Source organism: Protomyctophum bolini (genome assembly GCF_963924005.1).
Source record: "Protomyctophum bolini genome assembly, chromosome: 2".
Classification (NCBI taxonomy): domain Eukaryota; kingdom Metazoa; phylum Chordata; class Actinopteri; order Myctophiformes; family Myctophidae; genus Protomyctophum; species Protomyctophum bolini.
In genome coordinates, this window is record NC_137863.1 from 39,750,109 (window position 1) to 39,772,247 (window position 22,139).

The 22,139-nt window shown below is 40.8% G+C and overlaps 3 protein-coding genes across 3 annotated transcripts; 1 reads left to right on the top strand and 2 right to left on the bottom strand.

Moving 5' to 3' along the window:
• The first annotated feature begins 1,191 nt into the window (after positions 1-1,191).
• LOC308323074 (apoptosis facilitator Bcl-2-like protein 14) lies at positions 1,192-5,633 on the top strand. The gene is made up of 6 exons (XM_080774676.1): positions 1,192-1,247; positions 1,675-2,274; positions 2,994-3,101; positions 3,857-3,918; positions 4,130-4,384; positions 4,906-5,633. Exons 2-6 carry the CDS (start codon positions 1,692-1,694, stop codon positions 4,951-4,953), a joined length of 1,056 nt encoding a protein of 351 aa, XP_080630802.1. The 5' UTR covers positions 1,192-1,247; positions 1,675-1,691; the 3' UTR covers positions 4,954-5,633.
• A 2,586-nt stretch (positions 5,634-8,219) lies between these two features.
• rplp2 (ribosomal protein, large P2) lies at positions 8,220-11,802 on the bottom strand. Its single transcript, XM_080775529.1, has 5 exons — positions 11,660-11,802; positions 10,277-10,400; positions 10,125-10,173; positions 9,475-9,594; positions 8,220-8,356 (listed from the first exon to the last, which is right to left on the bottom strand). The coding sequence occupies exons 2-5, from the start codon at positions 10,397-10,399 to the stop codon at positions 8,280-8,282; spliced, it is 369 nt and encodes a 122-aa protein (XP_080631655.1). The 5' UTR covers position 10,400; positions 11,660-11,802; the 3' UTR covers positions 8,220-8,279.
• Positions 11,803-16,675: 4,873 nt separating this feature from the next.
• On the bottom strand, positions 16,676-20,962 carry LOC308334199 (adenosine receptor A1; the record flags this gene model as incomplete). The annotated part of the gene is made up of 4 exons (XM_080790831.1): positions 16,676-16,822; positions 17,094-17,255; positions 18,313-18,982; positions 20,607-20,962. 4 exons carry the CDS (start codon positions 20,960-20,962, stop codon positions 16,676-16,678), a joined length of 1,335 nt encoding a protein of 444 aa, XP_080646957.1.
• Positions 20,963-22,139: the final 1,177 nt, after the last annotated feature.

Here is a 22,139-nt window from a genome sequence, read left to right on the forward strand (position 1 = left end):
TTTTTACAGAAAGATTCTTCTAAATATTAGATCCACGTTTGAGAAAAGTTTAAATTAAAAGTTATTTATAACAATATTGTAGTAACACTGTTGACATGCGATAATTCCACACATGACTCACACACTACTTCATGTTAAATATTGAAGAAAGAGGAGAAAGAACATACATTGGAGCCATGCCAGTCTGTTCATCAGTAGTTAATGACATCATGTGTAGCAGGTCATGTGATTTAGAAATGACACACCCCCTTGAGAGGTGTTTTTGTAATGGGTAACTTAGTTGACAGTGACTTCTCGGACACGGATAAAATGTGTTATTTTCCATATAATAGTTGATATATTGCCAAAAACATTATATATGAAATGATTATCTTAGCCGTATAAAAATAAAATTATCAAAACAATTTTTGATTAAGCTAATTTTATTGCTGTTTAACTAATTAGAAGATGGTTGTTATTACATTCGGACAGTAACTTAGTTGACATTTTAGTGATATCCAGCCATTTTTGTATTAATTAATGATAAAATTTGTGTAAATAAGTATAGTATTTGTAAAGACATGATCATAATGATCATAAATAGCATTAGTTTTTTTAATTTTACTAAAAGTACATACAAGTTACATCCCTCGGACTTCAAAACTCCCGCAATTTGATATTGACCCATATACAAAAAAGTGGTCTCATCATAAACAAGAATGACATCACTATAGGTGTTGTTTTTGCAAAGAGGAAATAAAATTGACTCCTACTTGTTATGAACATCTACGGTAATTGGAAGGGTTTCCTGGAACAACTTGGGTTGCGTCGTTATCTAATTTCAGTCACCTGACAATAAAAACTTGGGGAAATACCCCACCTCCCCATACGAATTTCTCTTTCTCTCTCTCTCTCTGAAGAGCGCACCTGCCACCTGACATCAGGTATAATATATGTGTCATGCTTTCTAAAGCATCACATGCTGAGCTGCACGCTAGTCTTGTTTGTCAAAGTCCTCTGACTGCGCCACCCACTAAAATGTATAATAGCTCCATATGAACATAACGATAGGCTGCTGGTAAAAGAAGGCGGAGGCTTCAGCGATGTGTCCCAACATGGGTGGGAATGTGAACGTTGCATACTTGCATAAGTAATACAGCCTACCATATGTGCACTAAACAACACCTTTATAAAAAGGTAGACCAGGCTACTGCGCGCCAATCGTATCGAATTACTTACAAGAAACATTGTTGGTGAAACAATTTCGGGTGAGTTCAGTTCTGTTCCTTCGACTGCTTGATGTAATGTAGCCTATAGACTATGGCTATAGTACAATATGCTGTTTTAGATTCAACAAGGAAATATAGGCTAAGTGGTAAGGAGCTGCTGCGTACGCATCTGGAATATATGAGAGAGAGAGAGAGAGAGAGAGAGAGAGAGAGAGAGAGAGAGAGAGAGAGAGAGAGAGAGAGATAGATAGATAAGATACCCAGATAATAATATTTCCATTGTGGTCCTTTGACTGTTAGTGTGAAAACTTAATGCCACTTGTTGGAGGTGGGGTGGTTAAATATAAAACAAAACAAATACATTCATACAATATGTATTCATACAAGACACACTTTCCTATCAGACATAGTATTAATACGTACTATTAGACCAATCATTGTTTTTCTTCTGATCTGCTTCATGTAGTCTTGCCAGTTGCCACCATGGAAACACAAGCAGAGGGCAGTCTTCATCATGGACAGCTCATTTCTGTGACCCGCAAGGACACCACCCGTCTGCTGGAGGTGTATGTCAAGCGAAGCCTCAGCGTCAATGACGGGTCGCCAATTGGCGAGAGGCGTGAGAGGAGGAAGAAGTGGGTGACCATGCCTGAAAGGCACAAACGGATACGCAGGTCGTCCAGTGACCCTTCCATTCACTTGGCATCATCTCCAACCGAGGACTGTGAGACATTTGCTGCAGTTGAAACGCCCCCAACGAGCCAGTCTGAGACAGCCCCAGAAGAAACCGTGAAAAAGTCCAAGAAAAAGAAAAAGAAAAGGCAGAAGCCTTCGTTGTGGAAACGCTTTTTGGGTTTATTCTCGGAGAAAGAAGAGGAGCCTATGAGTGGACCTGAGCTGCCTGATGTCACAGCAATGTCCTCCTCTGACAATGCAGCCACCGGCCTTCCCCAGCCTGCCACCCCAGACACTTCACGTCGGAGGAAGTCCATAAGGCGCAGGTTCTCAAAAAAGAGACGATCTCTAAGAAAGTCAAACAAGCAGACGCCCATCACTGAAGTTGGACGTAAGTTTGAAAGGCAAACAGTGGCAACACAGCATGCTGTAATAGAGGGTAGTAGTGTTCCATGCAAATAGTGTTGTCTCTTTATAGTGTTGCTGCTATAAGGATTTCTTAAAGAGGGTTAGAGTGTGACTCTTAGCCCAGTGGTTCTCAAACCTTTTCAATACAAGGACCCGCAAATACCTGAACTTGTATTTGGCCGCAGACAAAGAAAATATTCAACATTTTTCTAAAATCTTTCAAGATAGCAGATAGCAGATCTACAAGCTCAAGCTCAAGTGTCGCAATGTGACGTGTTGTGAGATTGTATATCGGCAAGTGGTTATACTGCTTTTGATGCTATATTATCTCCATCTTTGAGAAACACTGCCTTAACCTATTCATAATCATAACCTTTTTTTGTTTTTCAATTGTTTCTTGATTATTGATCTCAACCATTGCATTCAAGGTCATCAGAATGAAAATGGCATTCAGGGATCATAATATTTTTTGGAATAATATTATAAGTGATTAACTGATTATATGTGAGATGCAGGACCCATCAGGGTCAGATTCATGACCTTTTGTTGACTCTTTGTTGTAGCCTAGATATATTTACAGGTTAAACTACAAGGGTACCCTGTTTCTTCTAAAATAAGTGTTAATATAAACAAATACTACATGCTGTGTTTTCAGAACTTTGCACATACAAATAACTAAAAGTTGTTGTTTTGTTTTTACAGTTGTGAGTGTGGAGCCTACCTACTCCTATTATGAGAAGGTGTCAGAGGAAATGCAGAAGATTGTCCATGACCATGAGGTTAAAGAGAAAGAAGAAGTTCTAACTGATGGTAATATTGATTAGATATGGATTTAACGTTTAATTAATTTGTTACGTTGGTTGCCGCAATCGCCAATATACAGGTCCCTCCCACACATTTTGCTAGCCAATTACAATGTCACAAAAACAACAATAATAATATTATCATTATTACACAGAAATGTGTGTTGTCACATTGGTATAATGAAATGAGGGAGAAAAGGAGTAAAAAGCTAAGAAAAAAAGACAAGTCAGTGGGTGAACTGGCTCTCAGCTCTCACTCGAGAGATTTTGTCTGACTTTGCGTGTGACAGGATTTCACGTGTACAATGTTTTTACGCACCAAAAGACAGACAGAACGTTAACAGAATGTTAAATGTAGCCCCACCAAGGAATTCTTGGCTCTGTCTTTTACTCCAACAACAACCACCCATATTTAACCCTTACAGCTACTCTATTAGTGAGTCAACACTATTAGTGAGTCAAATGTTTACTAGCTTCACACACTCACATTTGTTTAGAGATTTACTAATAAAAGTAAGCTATGTCTTTTTGACATGGACTGTTAACCGTTAACCCTGGCAAGTCTTCCAAAATAAATAGCAAAAGCTTATATTGTTTGTTGTCGTACAACAAATAGAGCGATTTGGTTAAAGGCTCAATGTCGTGCAACCCTTTGCACAAGGTGTATATAGAATGTAGATATTTTCTTGAGTGACATTGGTAGAAAGGGTCATGTGATGAAGTCTAAATCAACCCTAAACCTTTGCTTTCATTATACCACAGAGGAAATAATCAAAAGGATAATTTCCCTGACAAAAGAAGAGGGGGATGCCATAGATCATAAGGTGGGTATTAAATAAGATCAATTCAAAGATTAGCAATCAAATCATTGATTTCTCATTCGTATGGAAATTGCTGCTTCAATTAAAATGTTGTATTGAGCACACAATGCCCAATATGTCCTATAAGTTGCAATTTTGGTCTGGATATTCAAGTTTCTTTCTGCGGTTTGCAAGTATAGCTACTGACAGTAGTCTATTTCCTTCTCCCACCTAGCTGAAAGAGAATCCTACACTGAGTAACTTCTTCCAGGGGATGTCCTACACCTCTTTCCAGAAGTTGGCAGACACCTATGTAGAGATGTCACCGGTCAAAAGCAAACTCACTGTCCTCCCCACTGCACCAGAACTCGTCAAGCTGGCCTTTACCCTCGACTTCACTGCCAGGGTAGCTTCCCTGTCAAGACAGAATATAGGTCACATTACTGGCTTGGGCACCCGCTACTTAGAAGACCGTTTTGAATATAATCAGGTGAGTGTGTAGCATCAGCTTTGCTGGACTTTCCCAAAAGACAGTAGAAAAGCATGATTTATCCATCATCCTTGTGGGCTATATTCAGCATGCGACACCATCATCATACTAAGGAACTTAAATAGAGCAGAAGACTCCAGCTCATTGAAAATGCAACAGTTAGAGTGCTCATAGGGGACAATAATAGTTGAAAACATTACTCCCATTCTTAGACCACTTCATTGGCTCACAGAATTGACTTACTGTGTACAAAGGGTTTGCTCCTGAATACATCTGAATGATCACTGCCTCTAGTCTAAACTAACCGACCTCTTCCCTCTAGCTACTGCACTAGACGCATCACAACACCCTGTGTTGAAACAACGCGCGCACACACGCACGCACACACACACACACACACACACACACACACACACACACACACACACACACACACACACACACACACACACACACAGAGATAATTTACAGTACTGTACATCTCTTTAAAAGCATATATTTTTTATATTTTTTCTTTACAGGCCTGTACAGATCATCCATGGTCCGATTGTGATGATGCTAATGACTGAAACAAGACGACACATAACCATGGGGCCATGCAATAACAAACATCTTCTACAGTTAAAGTAAAGTGGTCTTCTCAGACTTAGTTGTAGTTGGTTATGTTGCAATCATTAGTTCCTTTTTTTTGTAAAGTAAACATACTGTATACCAATCAGGAACTGTTAACACATTGAGAGCAACAGGATATGGACATTTACTGTGAGGCACCTTTTGAAAGATTGTGTCTATGTTCACCCAACAAGACATCTAACTTTTCATTGTTGAAGCACGACCATGAAACAGTTGAATTGCATTAGTAAAGACAAGTGAAATGCTGCTAACACTAACCACCACCGCCTCACCCCCAGGTTCTGGCTTGAGGCCCCCTGGTAGGCCTGTGCAGTAATCTTCCTCTGACTAGGAAGGCACAACAATCTGATGTTAATCATTTTTCACAAAACTGTTTAGGATAATTAAGGCATTTTTAGCTTCAGGTGTAAATGGATTCATCGTCAATGACATTTATATATTTATTTAAACATTTAACAAATAAGATAACTACAACCTATTTAGTTAAATGTAAGCCATACAACTATAAACTTGTAATAAACTTTGTTTACTTTTTTATTTAAGAAGAACTTAATTGCTATTATGGAATGTGATCATTATGAATGCAGGCATTCAAACAGTCAAAATAAAGGATCAGTGATTTTGTAGCATTTGCTAATTAAAACTTATAGCATGAGTCTGCTTCATTCAACGGAGATGGGGTTCTGCTTTCAACCAATTCTATTTGTCTGTCCAGCATGATATCTCCTAAAGTACTTTTGCATGAAACCTTGAGTACACAAAGGTTTTATGTTCGAAATGTTGAGTATGGGTCCCCAGCATGTAGAAACTGGCGGATGCTAACTTGCATAATACGGTGCATAATAGTCCACTGGCAAGTGGACTATTATGGAAGGTTTGACGATCAGGCTAGGAAGAACATATGAATGAAATTCATCTCAATTGGTTGGCTAAAGGGGTGCAGTGGACCTGGCCTCTCATAGACAATAAACAACTTCAGTCTTCAGGTGAAGGCTTGTGGAATATCATGCCTCCACAAAAATGAATGCAACCAATTAAGCCAAATGTCTCATTCTTTGGCACAAAGAGGCAATGCAAATAAGCATGAACACTGTGCCAACAGTAGCCTACTGTTATATGCAAATTGGAAGTTGTTATACGACTAATAGCAAATATAGATGGTTTACAAGCTCACAGGTTAAAGGAGAATTCCATGCTAGAAGGTTATTTTGTGCAAAAGTGCATTATTGGCTATTTCCCCTACCATAAGCCTTCACTGAATTGAATTGAATTGAATGGGGCATTGGGGTGTTGTGCTAATTCCCTTATTTCCATCGCTCAAAAAAAAATCATTTTTTTGTATATATCTTCTCTTCATAATGTAAATAGTATCCCAAGAGGCACACTTTACTACTTATTTCGATGGAAATAAGCAAATTAGCACAAGAAACCAACCCCCATTGAGGGCTTATATTAGGGGAAATAGCCAATAATGCACTTTTGCACAAAATAACACCTGGACCTTTGGTGGGGATGTAACAACTACAAATAAAGGTAAGAAAGCCTTCTAGCATGGAATTCTCCTTTAAGCTATTTTTGAAAGATTTTCTAATAATGTATTTATTTATTTAAGTTTTCCTATATTGCCATGCCCATAACAAGGATGCCAGGTTGAAAGTGGTTCACAAGGATTTAGGACAATCTCTTAATGACCAGTGGGCCTTGCAGTACTCGGCTGAGTCCAGCAGAGGACCACCAAAGACCATAGCCCCTCACACCTCATGAAACAAATGCTGGGCTGGAGGCATTATGTTAGGAACAATTAAAACCATTACAAATTATTTTTGCCATTTGTGTTAATTGTAAAAACTTGCAGATTTCAGTAGTGAATATGGTCGTATGGTCATTTGTTTTTGAGGTCACAAGTAGCCCAAAGTCACATCGCAAGAAGGGTAAGATACTTAACAGTTAATGCAGGTAGGCCTACTGTCAAATCAGGAAAACATTTAATTTACAATTATGCAGTTCTGGGTGACAGATTTCCATTTAATATTAGTTGGCTAGTTGGATAAATGGAAAAATAAATCTGATGAGTAATGACTCGCTGAGTAATATCTGTAGCCGTGTCACATAAAGCCTAATTAGCCAATACCTGTCTGGAGAAAGACTGACTCAGAAGTAAGTTTCAGTTTGTGGCTACAGTACAGTGAGAAAAATAACATCACGCGCACAAGACAAGTTGTGGTGGTTGGCATCATGGAATAAACACTTTTCACAGAAACAAGATTCTTGCTGAATAGGGCAACTCAAACAAAAACCCATTAGCTAAAATTGTTAACACTGAGGATTTTGTTGAGCAGGTTGCTTTGGTGCAAAACAATGGCAGATCTTGAGGTCTTTTTCATTTAAACAGTTCAGATACTGAAAACTAAAGGGCAGTCATGCAACACAAATGCTGCCCCAAACAAACTAAGAACATGATTATGTGGTTGATACAATAACACCTCAGAACTATTTCCATAAAGCTAGAACCGGCATGCATTTCTTGCATCATCCATTGATCTACATCAAGATGATTGTCTTTTCTGCAAGTTGTTTAATAATGTAATACATTTTTACTTTGACCAAACATGCTCTTAGACCACAACTTAATTTTATGTTTTACTGGTGTAATCTGCAGGCTGAGGTCAGCAGTACATACTACAGGCCAGTATATGGATTGCCCAATAATAACAGGTTGCAATGTTTGAGCTACATTTAGTTGGCAACAAAAACAGGTTTCAACACAAGGCATCCATTTGTTTCAATATGACTAATCAGTTGGATGTCATTTATCCAGCTCAGTTTGCATGTTCCCCGATACCCGTTCCTCCAGTTCAAGCACACCTTACGGAGAGGCACCCATCTGTCAAAATTGATAACTCAGTTTTAATAACGATTGGTATTACACTTGACAGATTAGTTAAGAGTAGCATCTCAGAGCTTTTTTGTGTGTTATACTATTCTACCAATTGTTTGATTAGATCATACTCAAGCTTTTTTTTTTTTTACACACACACACACACACACACACACACACACACACACACACACACACACACGCACACACACACACACACACACACACACACACAGCGTGACAATGAACACTTATTCATTCAACTACAGTCACTGTCAGTCATTCAATCCAACAGTAAAGGTTACAAAATGACAGGAGAGTGTGTTCTGTTCTGTAATCCTTTTACATTTTTATTCAATTTTCAAAATTGAAAAGATAGATTGATTAATCAAAGAGTCCAAAGCCCATGTCTTCATCAGACTCTTCAGATTCATCTTTCTTCTCTTCCTTTTTCTCTTCCACTGGAGATGAAGAAAGGATTTTTAGTTAGGTTTATTAAAAATAAATTCACTGCACATAATTCTAAATTCAAACTCTGAAATCTGACTGGGAAAGAGTCTGGGAGGGTCATCATTAAAATGTCTTGAAAATATTTCAAAAAGAATAAATGCAAATACGGTTGTTATATATATATGTACAATTAAAATCAGTTGGAAATATTTTATTTTTATGTGGTTCCATGATTTCACTTAATGTTTATATGGCACACTGACTATCAAGAAAATAAAAACATGGCAATTCATTAAAGCGGCATTTGTAAGTATGATTGTATTTTTTTATTTTGTCTGATCTGTATGGTAGAGTATGTTAATACAATATAACTTATTACAATTGTGGTGGTTGTATTTTGTCTCCCCTCTTCTATTGAGACATTTAAATCGTGTCAAAGATGATGTCTCACCTAGACACAGGATCTGACACCAATTTTGACCCGACTGTCAATGTCAAGACTCAATTCATTACCCGAATACAAACAAGACCACAAAGAGGTGTTATCAGAGTTGATAGCATTCGAAGCAGGTGCCAAGCGCCTGACTGTACTCTGTTGCTGCTTGCATTTCCGTCTAATCAACTATTCAATGTATAGTGCAGCTTTCTCTACCTGCCCGACCAACCCTAACCCTTTTCCTCTCATGGCGACTGCTGTGAAGGTGTAAACCATCTCTCTCTCTCTGCAACAGAACCCTGCTCATCAGCCCCAAGAAGGAGCTGGTGCAATGCTCTCCTTATATGGAGAGGTTGGGTTTAATTATCCCAATTAGGAATTGTGGGCACATGGCCACACGTCTAACGATAAATCCCTTTATGTTGCGTTCACACAGGCAGACGCAACAACGCAGTCCACCAGTCATTGTCAATGGAAGCCAGCGACATGACGATGCAATGTTGCATGTAGCTGTTCCAAATTATACACGCGTCTACGCTTGTGAACGCACCAATAAAGTCGACCATACCAGCCCTTGTAAAACAAAATGTGAGGTCCAGGTTCACAGAGTTACATTACTTGACATTTTGCATGCCCATTTTATCTGCGCACAAAGACCTTGCTTTACTGTATATAAGGTCCACTAAGTCTTACCAGCAGCAGGTGCAGCCCCAGCTCCACCGGCCCCCGCAGAAGCTGCAACTGCAGCGGGAGCCGCTACAGCACCACCACCACCACCACCACCTGCTGGTACGGAGGCTAACTTGGAGAGGCCTGTGGATGAAAAGAGAACAGGTTAAAATACTCGATTCCTTACTTTATACTTATAGTGTGTATTAAAGCTTTCCTCATTCATTGTTTTAAAGGTGTGAGTTTGCTGCATCATGTGAGGGTGTGCGTTTGACTTGTTATGGGATTCTAAATGCTCCATCTTGTGATTGTGGGAGTGCGCACGCATATCCGACACACCAAAGGTCCGACATGCTGAAATGACCCGTCGCTCTAGACATGTGTAGGTCCGACATGCGTTGCGCCAATGCTTGTGGTTAGGGTAGGTTGTCGGTCTAATGACTTTCGGACTGTTAGTATGTCGGAACTATGGAACCAACTGTGGATGGGGTTTATAAATTCTGTATTGTAAAATTGTACATCAACAACTTTTGTACCAATTACAGTACATTTTGTGCACATCTTTAATCCCATAACATCTTCATAGCTGGTGTTAAACATTCAATTTAATTAAAATGTGGACAAAATGGGCTTTTCCGAAACTTTAAATTTAGTCTAAGAAGAATAATGCTTACCGGAATTCATTACTTCATTGATGTCTTTTCCATTCAATTCACTGATGACCTGTGAAGAGAGTCAAATCTCTTACTCAAATAAAAACAGCATGAACAGTGGACAAATCAAGCCTTGTGGAGACATTACCAGGATATTTCCATCATTCCCATACCTTGTTCAAGCGTTCATCATCGGCCTCGATTCCCACACTGCCCAGGATGGACTTTATGTCCTTTGCAGTGACGTTGGTGTTGCCACCCAGGACAGACAGGAGGTAAGCGGCCACGTAACGCATTCTGTGTGAATCAAAGGAAGGAGGAAAACATAAAAAAAAGAAAAAAAAGCTTAAATGGACCCCTAATTTAATTCAGTCCAAGTCCAACAGTTATATGCATACTGTATGTTGTATAATACAACTACCTATACAACAAGTCGACACAATACTATAACCTCCGGCATGTCAAGTTCAGGCATGCATAGGCTACTTAAAATCATTAAAACTGGAATAGGTCTACTGTACATAGTTTTTGTCCTACCTGGGGATTCAAACCTGTATAAATAGCCAATTTTACATTGAGATGCCCATCCTGTAGCCAGGATAGGTTCTGGCCTGGGCATGTCAATGTAAAATGAGGTGCCCATTCAAAAATGGTCTTATGTAATGTATAAAATATACATTATCTGAACATGCATGGTGCATCATTATCACTATCAGACGTAATGTGATCCTCAATGTCTTGTTTATGCCCCAAAATGACCTACATGCCAACAGGGTTTGTACTTGTAGCAATTGTAGGTATATATGTTAGACCTTAATTGTCGAATGTTTAAGCATGTTCTAATCATGTATACTTTATTTTTTTCATCATTTTGGACAGAGTCGACAATTTTACACCGAGGTGGCCAGTGTCCCTAGTGCCCACCTATGCTGTAAGGATGCAGGAATTCGGATAACGTTTAGGTAGCCCTGGTCCAGTGCCTTAACTTAGCCCCATATGTGCCCTATACGCTCATTCTGTAGCTGTGGAGGGAACAGACTGGGGCTATAACGAACTGGACCTGGGCTAACGTTTGGGCTAGTGGGCCTCCTAGCCCTGGTCCAGTGCGTCAGCGAGTGCGTCGGTCAGTGAGAGACTCGCTGACGCACTGGACCAGGGCTAGTAGGCCTCCCTACATGTGTGCGTCTGCAGTTAAATCTTTTCAACAACGACTTTTGTAATTGAATATTGACTAGGCCTATTCAAGTTTGGGATTTTACATTATACGTTTTGTGTAACATCACTGACGGGTTGCGATATCGATGTGTTATTATTTATGCATTATTCTGGCGTTTAGCGTGTAGGCTACAAAACAAAACAGGCTACACATGACAGGAGCAAATGGCGCTCCTCGTATACACCCTTTGTCGAGCATTCATAATATGCCGTGTTTTCACTGTGTGGACGTGATACGACTACTCATAAATACGGACACACATTTTATGGTTTCAAGTTGGATTCGAATTCTAAAATAAACGGCATTTTGTTGGTTTAAAACACAATAATCATCTACTTACTTTAAGTCTTTACAGACACGAAACGTAGGTCACGCTGGAAAATTCGGGAAGGAAGCTCAGGCGGGTAGCACCATATACCCAGTGTTGCCAACTCTCCAGTAACGGAAGTAGCTAGTGGCTCCTCGAAAAGTACCTAAAAGTCGCTAGCGACCTTTTTGCGTCCCTAGCGACTTTTAGGCGCCCCTAGCTACGAAAATATGTAGCCAGCCCAGAAAAACATTTGTCATTTATGTGCACTTAGTTTGTATCATCTCTTCATTTGATAACACATCGTTTAAACTCATTGTAATATTTAAAAAAAAACATACCTCAATTCAACTAATGTTTAGAACGCTATTTTGTTCCGATCCATACAGGAATTAGAAGGTTAATACTTTATGCATCCGAGTGTGTATTTTATTTTTACTAGCCGACTAAACTGAGCTGCCAGTGCTTCCTCCTTTCTTGCTCTGTCGAGCTCGAGGGGCGCGTTCGGAAATACCGCACCGGAGCGCACTCGGCTAGGCAGAGCAAGAAAGGAGGAAGCACTGGTAGACAGTCTGTGCAGTGTGCACATAACCGAGCCGAGGAAGCCACTGAGCCTGCTGTGACCTGTGAGCCAGACCAGACGCGCCGTCCACTTTTAGTTTTGCCAATTTCGCGGATTTGAGGCTGAGAAAAAAAAAAAAAAGATTTTATCTCTGGCGCATATCTGGCGCCTGTCAACACGATTTGTCCCCAATTCACCAGGGGAAAAAAGCTAGATTTCTCGCCAGAAGCTTTTCACTAATTCAGTCGCTAGGGGGGTCTGGAAAGAAGCTAAATATGACGACAAATCCGCTAAGTTGGCAACACTGCATATACCTCGCGGCGGCGTCACCAGGCTTTCACAAGGGCTTTCACCATATATGGGTAGCACCGGAAATACATCGGCGTTCAGTCCGCCGACGTCACGACGACAGAACGTTTATTTTATCACAATAAATATTTTGTTAACAATTTACTGTATAATGAAGAAAATAAATTCCTGCTTTAAAATGTTTTATTATTATTAGCCTACCAGTGATCATCTTTGAAATGTGAGACACAGCGCCCCTTGTGGTTATTAATGGCCATAAAGCTTTTATGAAAATGGAGCAAACAAACTGCAAAATACTGTCAAAAATTACTTAATACAAGGAACAGATTTTGATGAATAAAAAAGTGCTCTGTCTGGCAATTTAGATGTAATGAACACATTTGGAATTCGTTTTTGGCCAAACCATACCACAACCATACCTCGAGAGATGCTCTGGTAAAACACAACACAGCTGTGCTGCCAATAGTAAGTAAACCAAACCATTCACTAATACTTATGTTCAAACAGTCATTGTTTTTCAGGCCAAGGAGGAGAGAGAGAGAGAGAGAGAGAGAGAGAGAGCATGTACCTTCATATACCTATTACATAACATTGTTTGTCAATTTCATAGATTATTTTTAGCTTAGACTTGTTTGATAGCTCATGATCATCAGTGTGTACATTTGTTTTTAGTTTTGTTTGTTTACATTTACACATTATCATTTGTATTAATTTGATTAATCTTAATGTGTATTCAGCATTAACCACTCAAACCCTCAATACTGTCTGATTTCCCCCCTACCACGTTTCTACACCGTAAATAGCTGATCTGCATGCAGTGCAACACGTTCTATTTCATTTATTAATAATTAGTTGTGATTAACATGAGTTTAGAAAGGTTAAGACGTGCCATACACGTACATGAATGTATACATTCCATGTAGCCTACATAGTCATTATAATACAGAATTTAAAGATTTTTTGTTTCAATAACAAGCTATCTTCAATGTTGACATTTAACTTTTCTAAAAAGTGTATCAGGGCCTAGGGCGGCTATATACTGTTGTCTGTTGACAGTAGCATACTGCCATTTGTTACAGTAAACTACTGGTATATTATGGAATATAAACTATAGATATTTCTGTCACTGCTAACAAATTATGGATGTTCTCCAGGGACTATTTTGACTTTTCAAATCAATCCTCTGCATCCCAATACAATGTAATATTAACAAGCGATACAGAACCATGTTACTCTATTTTCACCCATGATTTCAGAGATCTGTGAAATTGACAGACACACAGAATACGTCCTTTAATCTAAGTGGGAGCAGACTTGTGACAATGTGGTTACAGGATGGCAACATTATGCATGTAAAAGCCTTAATTATTATACTCCCAAACATATAGCTAGCTACGTAACATGCTTTGTGCAGTTGTGCCGTGCTCTGTGCTGTGCTGTGCTCTGCTACTATAAGCATGGCATCCATCATGTTATCCATGACATAGAGTGTGCGTGTGCACATTTGACTACATGGGAAAGATTTTGACAGGTTGACCCACATTGACAGATTATGAAATGGGTCAATGGGGCTCTTAACTATACACCAGAGCAGCTGTCTAGTGGGGTCTCGTGGGGTGCTGGTGGCAGGTTGACAGCTAGTGATTGCCTACTACTTTCAGATTTGCAAAACGCAGCGAAAAAATGCACCAGCGTGCAAACACCTTAATGGGATTACTTTGAAGTATGCTAAATAAACGATCTTCAAGCTGGCCATGTGGAAAGGCTGTCTTGTTTACAAATCAAGCTTTTATCAATCAATAACAGTTCTAATTTATGAAACAGAGTGGACGTCTTTCATGGCAACATTGAACTTCACAGTACAACATATTTTGTACTGATATGTTAAAAATTGACAAAGCATTGAGGAGACCAATGGCCCATCAGCAGCAAAAACAGAGATAGACAGATTAGTATTAGGCTACTAATGCTGTGCATAATGACCTCTCATAGGCAAGCCTGGTCCAGTTCATCACATGGTTTATTAAATAAGTAATCTTTGTAAATCAAGCTTACAATCAGCAATGCAGCATTGGAGCCAAATACATAGATATTCTTTCCAGTGGACATCAATAAAAATCATCACATCTAAAGCAATTTAAAAAATAAGACTATGAATGCCTAAAAGAAATTTACCAAATTGTTGATCGAGCACATAAGAGTGACTTGCATTTGGCCTACAATTCCTTTCGTTCTTCCTGTCCTTGAGTAAAGAACCCAGACAGCAAGGCAGTGATATCTAAAACAAAGGCTGGTATCACCGTCATACGTGCTACCCACCACAATGTGTACATAGCATGACAAAGCATTACAAATAAAAAGATTGACAAAAATCCCAGGAAGCATCTGTCCAGGAAAAAATTAGCTTTCTCCATCTTGGACCACTGGTTCCAAGGCAGAGTACGCCGTGCTAATCTGAACTTGCCAAATTCTTCCAATGCCTCGTCCAAGTCATATTCAGCCCCAGCCGCATCCTCAGGAGTCTCCACAAGTTGGGTGGTTTCGTCTTCGTTGGTTTCGTCTTCGTTGGTTTCGTCTTCGTTGGCCATGTCTTGGTTGGCCATGTCTTGGTCGCTTTTGTCTTCGTTGGTCATTAAAAGAACAGACTGTGTCTGCAAAACAAATTTGTGTTCAGTCAAGTTTCCATATGTAAGTTTCCTGCAATAAGTAGTTTACTGTATATGAAAATGCTTTTCGTAAAGAGTCAGTGAGAAGTGCATATGTCATAATTAGCCCTAATCTTTACCACGTGTTGCTGCTGTGTCCGTTCTGTGATGCAGTGGGCTTAAAGATATTGTCCCTCTGGTGTCCTCTTCTTTCTTCAAAATTCCTTTAAACAATTGTAGCCATTCACAAATAGAACTCTCATACTTAGTCCCCTCGTCTACACAATGTTTGTACCAGTTAAGACAGGTCCACTGGTCGAGACAACCACCTTGTGTAGGGTTAATTACCGTACAACGCAAACCTCACTAAGAAGATGGTTGAGGATTAGGGCACACTCAGTAGTTACAAATCCCTCAGTGAGGATGAGGGAAGGTGGTGACAGATGGACAGTAAAACATTAATTTATATCTGTGTGTAGGGGGAGGGAAAGAAAGAGCAAAAAGAGTGACAGACAGACAGGTGCACACACACGCACACACACACACACACACACACACAAACACACACACACACACACACACACACACTGGGAGAAGGGTTTATTACAGGCTGAGGCTTGTGTCTTATAGTTTCAACCTAATGAAGCTCTCAGATCAGTTCGTCAACACACTACAAGAGTGCATAACACACAAATCAAATATATCTCGAGTTAAAAAGCTATGTTACACACTGCTAAATTGCAACCAGGAAAACAGAAATGCTAAAATTCCACAAATGTAGAATTAGTAGTATCATGATGGACTGGGAACTGTCCCGTTAGTCCGAACATGCACTGCTCCCGTGCTTGCGGTTAGGTTTAGGTTAGGGTTAGAGATAGGGATAGTCATTTCGGAACAATGAACCTTCTGACTAATGACACGGCACCGATGGAATGACATGAGACAGAGGTAAAACCGACGAGGAAGCAACATATGAACATATATATAGCCTTTAAGATTTAGCAGAAGCTGAGCTAGGTAGATATGAATCACTTAAACATACAAATTGCTCAGCGTGTAACTCACAGGCTTGGCAGCCTGTTCAACCCCCTGTCACATCCATCGATATATGGCCCAAACCAGTTCAGTTTGATGAAGAGGTGCCCTACACAACCTCTGATAAACACAATACAGCTTATACCCACTTTGATGTTGGAGAATCCAGATGTTTAGTTTACTTTATTTGGATGTAGTGATTTGATTACGTTTTTAAATTGTATTCAGTATTGGTCCTACTCCAGTAAACCCTCCCTTTTCCCAGCTTTCTTTTAAAAGTGTGATTTCTCATAACCACTTAAACCCCATATGGTTGAGCGGAGTCCCCCAGGGCTCCATACTAGTGTATTGTTTTTGTTTTCTGTTATTGTGGGGAAAGCTTTAGTGGAAATTAGCAGATGGACAAGCTCACAAAGCAACGTGTTGTGTTGGGTTGAGTGTCATAATTCAGACGGCGCGTTGGTCCGACTTGCCCCATTACTAACACTGTGCCTAACCCTAACCGCAGGCGAAGCCCCGTTGTCGGACTAATGCGCCGTCGGAATTACGAGCGGATAGTGTTGTGTTGCCGATCGTCACGTTGTGCTCGTCGATCGGCAATTTTACTTTCCCCACAATACGGATGATGGGGTTTAAGTGGTCAAACTAATGTAACAGCAGTACGTAATTACGACTAAAGGACATACAAAATACAGGTTAAATTTGCAAACATATATAAACATACCGGTATATATATAAACATAAACATAAAGGCTGGTATCACCGTCGTACTTGCTACCCACCACAATGTGTACATACAATGACAAAGCATCATAAATAAAAAGATTGTCAAAAATCCCAGGAAGCATCTGTCCAGGAAGAAAATTGCTTTCTCCATCTTGGACCACTGGTTCCAAGGCAGAGTACGCCGTGCTACTATGAACTTGCTAATTTCTTCCAATGCCTCGTCCAAGTCATAGTCAGCCGCATCCTCAGGAGTCGCCACAAGTTGGGTGGTTTCGTCTTGGTTGGCCATGTCTTGGTTGGCCATGTCTTGGTTGCTTTTGTCTTCGTTGGTCATTAAAAGAACAGACTGTGTCTGCAAAACAAATTTGTGTTCAGTCAAGTTTCCATAAGTTTCCTGCAATAAATAGTTTATATGAAAATGCTTTTCGTAAAGAGTCAGTGAGAAGTGCATGTCATAATTAGCCCTAATCTTTACCACGTGTTGCTGCTGTGTCCGTTCTGTGATGCAGTGGGCTTAAAGATAGTCCCTCTGGTGTCTTCTTCTTTCTTCAAAATTCCTTTAAACAATTGTAGCCATTCACAAATTGAACTCTCATACTTGGTTCCCTCCTCTACACAATGTTTGTACCAGTGAAGACAGGTCCACTGGTCTAGACAACCACCTTGTGTAAGCAGTGGGTTAATTACGTACAACGTTACGCAAACCTCACTAAGAAGTTCACAAAGCTCACAAAGCAACGTGTTGTTTGGCTTAAGGCCTATTCATAGTCTGGATTTTCGGTGGTGAGGTGACCACCGCTCCGGTGGTGAGCTGACCACCAGAGCTGAAATAATGTTGAGCGGTGGTGAGTAAAAACAGAGAAGGGCTGGAGGGGTGGCGGTGGTTTGCTCTTCACCACGGCTCGTGACGTCATGTTGTAGTTCGGTGGTCACCTAACCACCGAAAGTCCAGACTATGTATATGAGCCTTTAGCCTATTTCTTATTTGGAGCCGCTCCAATGACTGGCCGCGTGTGTCCCTATACTGTACAGTATGTATGAGTGTGTCCCTAAACTCCCTATACTGTATGTATGTTTGGAGTATGTATGAGTGTGTCCCTATGTCCCCTAGCAATACCACTGAGTGACCTAAAGTGGCACTGTTGAGCAGCCCCCCCCCACACACACACACACACACACACACACACACACACACACACACACACACACACACACACACACACACACACACACACACACACACACACACACACACACACACACACACACACACACACACACACACACACACACACACACACACACACTTAAAGAAAGGATTTGATCATGTAAAAAAAAAAAAGAGGATTTAAGTACAGGACAGGAAATAAGTACTTTGACTGTTAAAATCCATCAGTCCACCATCAGACCAACTGGCAGTCCTGCGTACATGTACTCCCATTGACTGCTGTTTTCTCTGTACATGTCAGGCCCAGTGTGCCGTTTGGATACGGACTCGGCTCAGCAGGTTTACATAGCATGCACCGTCGTGTAATCTGAATTAACGTAACCCGGAACCGTTTTATCCTAAAGGCGTAAACCAGCGGGTTGAGAGCCGAGTTCACATGGGACATGAAGATGCCCACGTACATGGCGATCTTCGGCACGTGACATTCCGGGCAGAAGAACATGATGCAGTTCATGATGTGCAGTGGCAGCCAACACAGAGCAAAGAGGAAGACTACCAAGGCTAGTGACTTGGCCAGCTTTAGCTCCTTCTGATAGTAACGGTCTGCGTCACATGTAGCCTCTGCCCTCTTGTTGAGTTGCCTCCGGATGACCCTGAAGATCTCCACGTACAGGATGATCATTATTGTCAAAGGCAGCACGACCCAGCCAAAGAAATTGAAGTAGACCATGTAGTCCATGCTCATGACAGAGGTGAATTTACAGACAATGTCGCTGGACTTGCTGATGTTTCCCATCCTGGCATCGTGGTTGTGCCATCCAAGCAGAGGAACTAGCCCTGCCAGAAAGGAGAGCATCCAGCATAGGCAAACAGCCACCCATGCCCTGGTTTGGGTCACTATGATGCTATACCTGAATAGTGAAAGAAGAAAAGAGGACCAATGAAACATGACCATATGAGCCTAAAGTCAAGTGAAAACACAGAAGGCAAAGTAGTCTAATTACACACAGGTACAAGCCATGACACTCTGTTGCAACAGTTAAACATGTGTGTTTTCATCAGACGGTCAGGCAGTAGGTAGTCAACCATCGTCATCTCCAGTAGTGTAGTGATATCTGGAGAACATGGTATAGTCATTTTAATCTAATTTAGCCAAATAATTCCAATATATAATTGATTTTTAGAATTCTATGAGATGTCATCGTCATCATACTCATGGTACAAAGTATACCGAAGTGCAACAGAGCAATGTGCATTATTAACAGCCTTTCTTCTTATATTAAGTTATGCACCTTTCAGAAAGCTCCTCAGACCTCAGAGAACCGTCTCCACCAGGCCAGATAGTAGAACTCAATCTTAGCCAATCAGGATGACATATGAAAATGCTGGACAGGTCTGATTAGAGTGTAATGTACACTGATTTGCGTGATGCAAGAATTGGCCTCTTGGTGGTGCTATAACAGGCCAAAGTGAAAAGTGTGCATGGAATTTGTTGGCCTTTTGACAGATCCATCTTGATCTATACAGATAACGTGGACCGATTTGCGTGATGTTTGGACAAAATCTGTAGGAGTAATATGAAGAAATCACACCCGTGTGAAGTGAGGGGCCCTCTTATCATCATACATTATCTTACATCATCTCATTCCGGCCAATCACATGTCACAATATAATTGTCCAGCTTTTAATGTTTGTGTTTACACAAACACTCAATACTGGCCATTCATTATCAATGGCATTTAATGTTTGTGTTGGGACAATGACGTAAAAATGGCCATTCATTATCAATGGCATTTAATGTTTGTGTTAGGACAAAGTTTGTGTTAGTCCTATGTCCACTAAAAGCTGGACATGTCAGTAGGGGTATTGAATGGTGAGGAATAGGATGTTTCTCCACACATACGATGTCATGCCAGGAGCTCCTGTTCTCTCCTGTGAGTCAGTAGGCCTACAACACCAAAATGTGGGGGAATTCAGGAATTGGCATAATGACTACATTTGGAGAGAAAGGGAAAAAGTGTTGTTCATCCATTCCAATTGAACACGGTTAATCACAGACAGAGGCCTACATTAGGTTTGAAACATGTACCTTATGTGCCTTAATGTTTCACATCACAACACTACTACTACTACTACTACTACTACATAAAAAGTGTTATTTTGGAGGACTGCCACAATCCCCTAACAAACTATCCAAGTCAGTCACTTTAGCAGACTGAGAGACATTTTAATTTGCTTAAAAGCTTCCGATGTCCAATCCATCGATTTACATTAAACCTGGCAGAGATATATAGCGCCTTGTCAGATATACAGTACATTTCAGGAACAGTTGGTTTTGATCTACTCTGAGCCCTTACATTGTGATGAAAGAAGGCATTTTAAAACACTGCAGTAGAAAGCTGTTAGTCAGAATTTTTTTTGCAGTAAGTGTATTGGTCATGATTTGTTTCCAGAACAGGGATTTTGCGATTTCCGATTCTCACCAAAATCCCACCTGTGGAGAGAAACGAGGAAATACAGGCCAGACCAACTCACCTTGTAGGAATCTTCACCCGCAGGTATCGGTCGATGGCAATGGCCAGCAGGGAGAGGATAGAGCTCTGGGTGATGCTGAGGAGCAGGCAGGAGACGAAGAGACACGTGTAGAACTGAGTGTTCAGTCCCAGGCTAATGACGATAGCCAGAGGGATCACCAGAACTCCCACGGCGATGTCCGCCACCGCCAAAGACACGACGAAGCAGAAAGTGGTGTCCCGAAGGGCCCGGTTCACGGCCACCACCAGCACCACCAGCACGTTCCCCAACACAGAGGCCAGGGCGATGGCGGCCTCTATGGAGATGTACAGCATGTCCACGTGCTGCCATGGCACGACACCAGGAGACAAAGTCATCTTCAATTTCCACTGATGTCCCTTCGGATTTGACTCTGGCAGTGAATGTTCTCTTAAAAGCTTATTTTTCTACCCTCTCTACATGATCAATGTTCTTGCCTGAATTGTGCAGAGAACTGTGGGTTTCCTTCCGTGATGCATTGAAATAGTGAGTGACCCATGCATGCTGCTGATGAAGAAGAGGGGAGCTGCTGGAGAGAAGAATGAGCATGTTCTAGTGCTGGACTGAGTTCATACCTCTCGGATCTCTCCTCCTCCTTTCCCCTCTCTCTCTCTCTCTCTCTCTCTCTCTCTCTCTCTCTCTCCTCTGTCTATTTATCTCTGTCATTAAATCAAGGGGCGGGGATGGTGGTTTCTGCAATATTCAAAGTACTCAGTAAGCAAAAGTGTGTGTGTGTGTGTGTGTGTGTGTGTGTGTGTGTGTGTGTGTGTGTGTGTGTGTGTGTGTGTGTGTGTGTGTGTGTGTGTGTGTGTGTGTGCGTGCGTGCGTGCGCGTGCAAGGGCTTTCTTTGGTGTTCGTTTAGTCTTGCAGACTCGTAATACACAGAATAAGTATTGCAGGATTTGCAATACAAAAAGCATTGCATTGGGAATGAGATATATAGGTCTATTGTTGAATTCAAGCTAATAAGCTGTCAATTGAAAATGGGAATGCACCACAAGTGTGTGTGAAGGTTTATTGGCTAGCAAGTCACTTAAGACTTATTGCATTTGGAAACTGACCCAAGAAGACTACAGACACCAAATCAGCATTTGGCTTCCTGCAGCATTGGCTTAAAAGTGGTGCTTTCACAAGAAATACCTGTCAATTACACTCTACAAATCAAGGTTCGGCATACAATATATAGGGATCATGACAAGCACCTGCACAATATATTTTCTTTTTTCTTTTTTTCCTCGTCATGTATGAGTATGACTGCAGTCCCTTCCAGTCTGGACTGGACACCACTTTCCCCACTGTGGCAGGAGGTGGAGAAAATGCGGAGTGACAAAGTTGATAAAAGTTCGATTTAGCTGCTGCCGCTGTGCAGTGTTGTGCACTATGGTCTGAACTCTGAAGTAGATGTGGACTAGGCGTAGTACACACTCCACAGCACCACTTGGAAGAATATTGATAACACGGTTTTAAACTAGCAGTTGATAAATAGACATCGAGCAACTCCATTTCTGGCCTAAA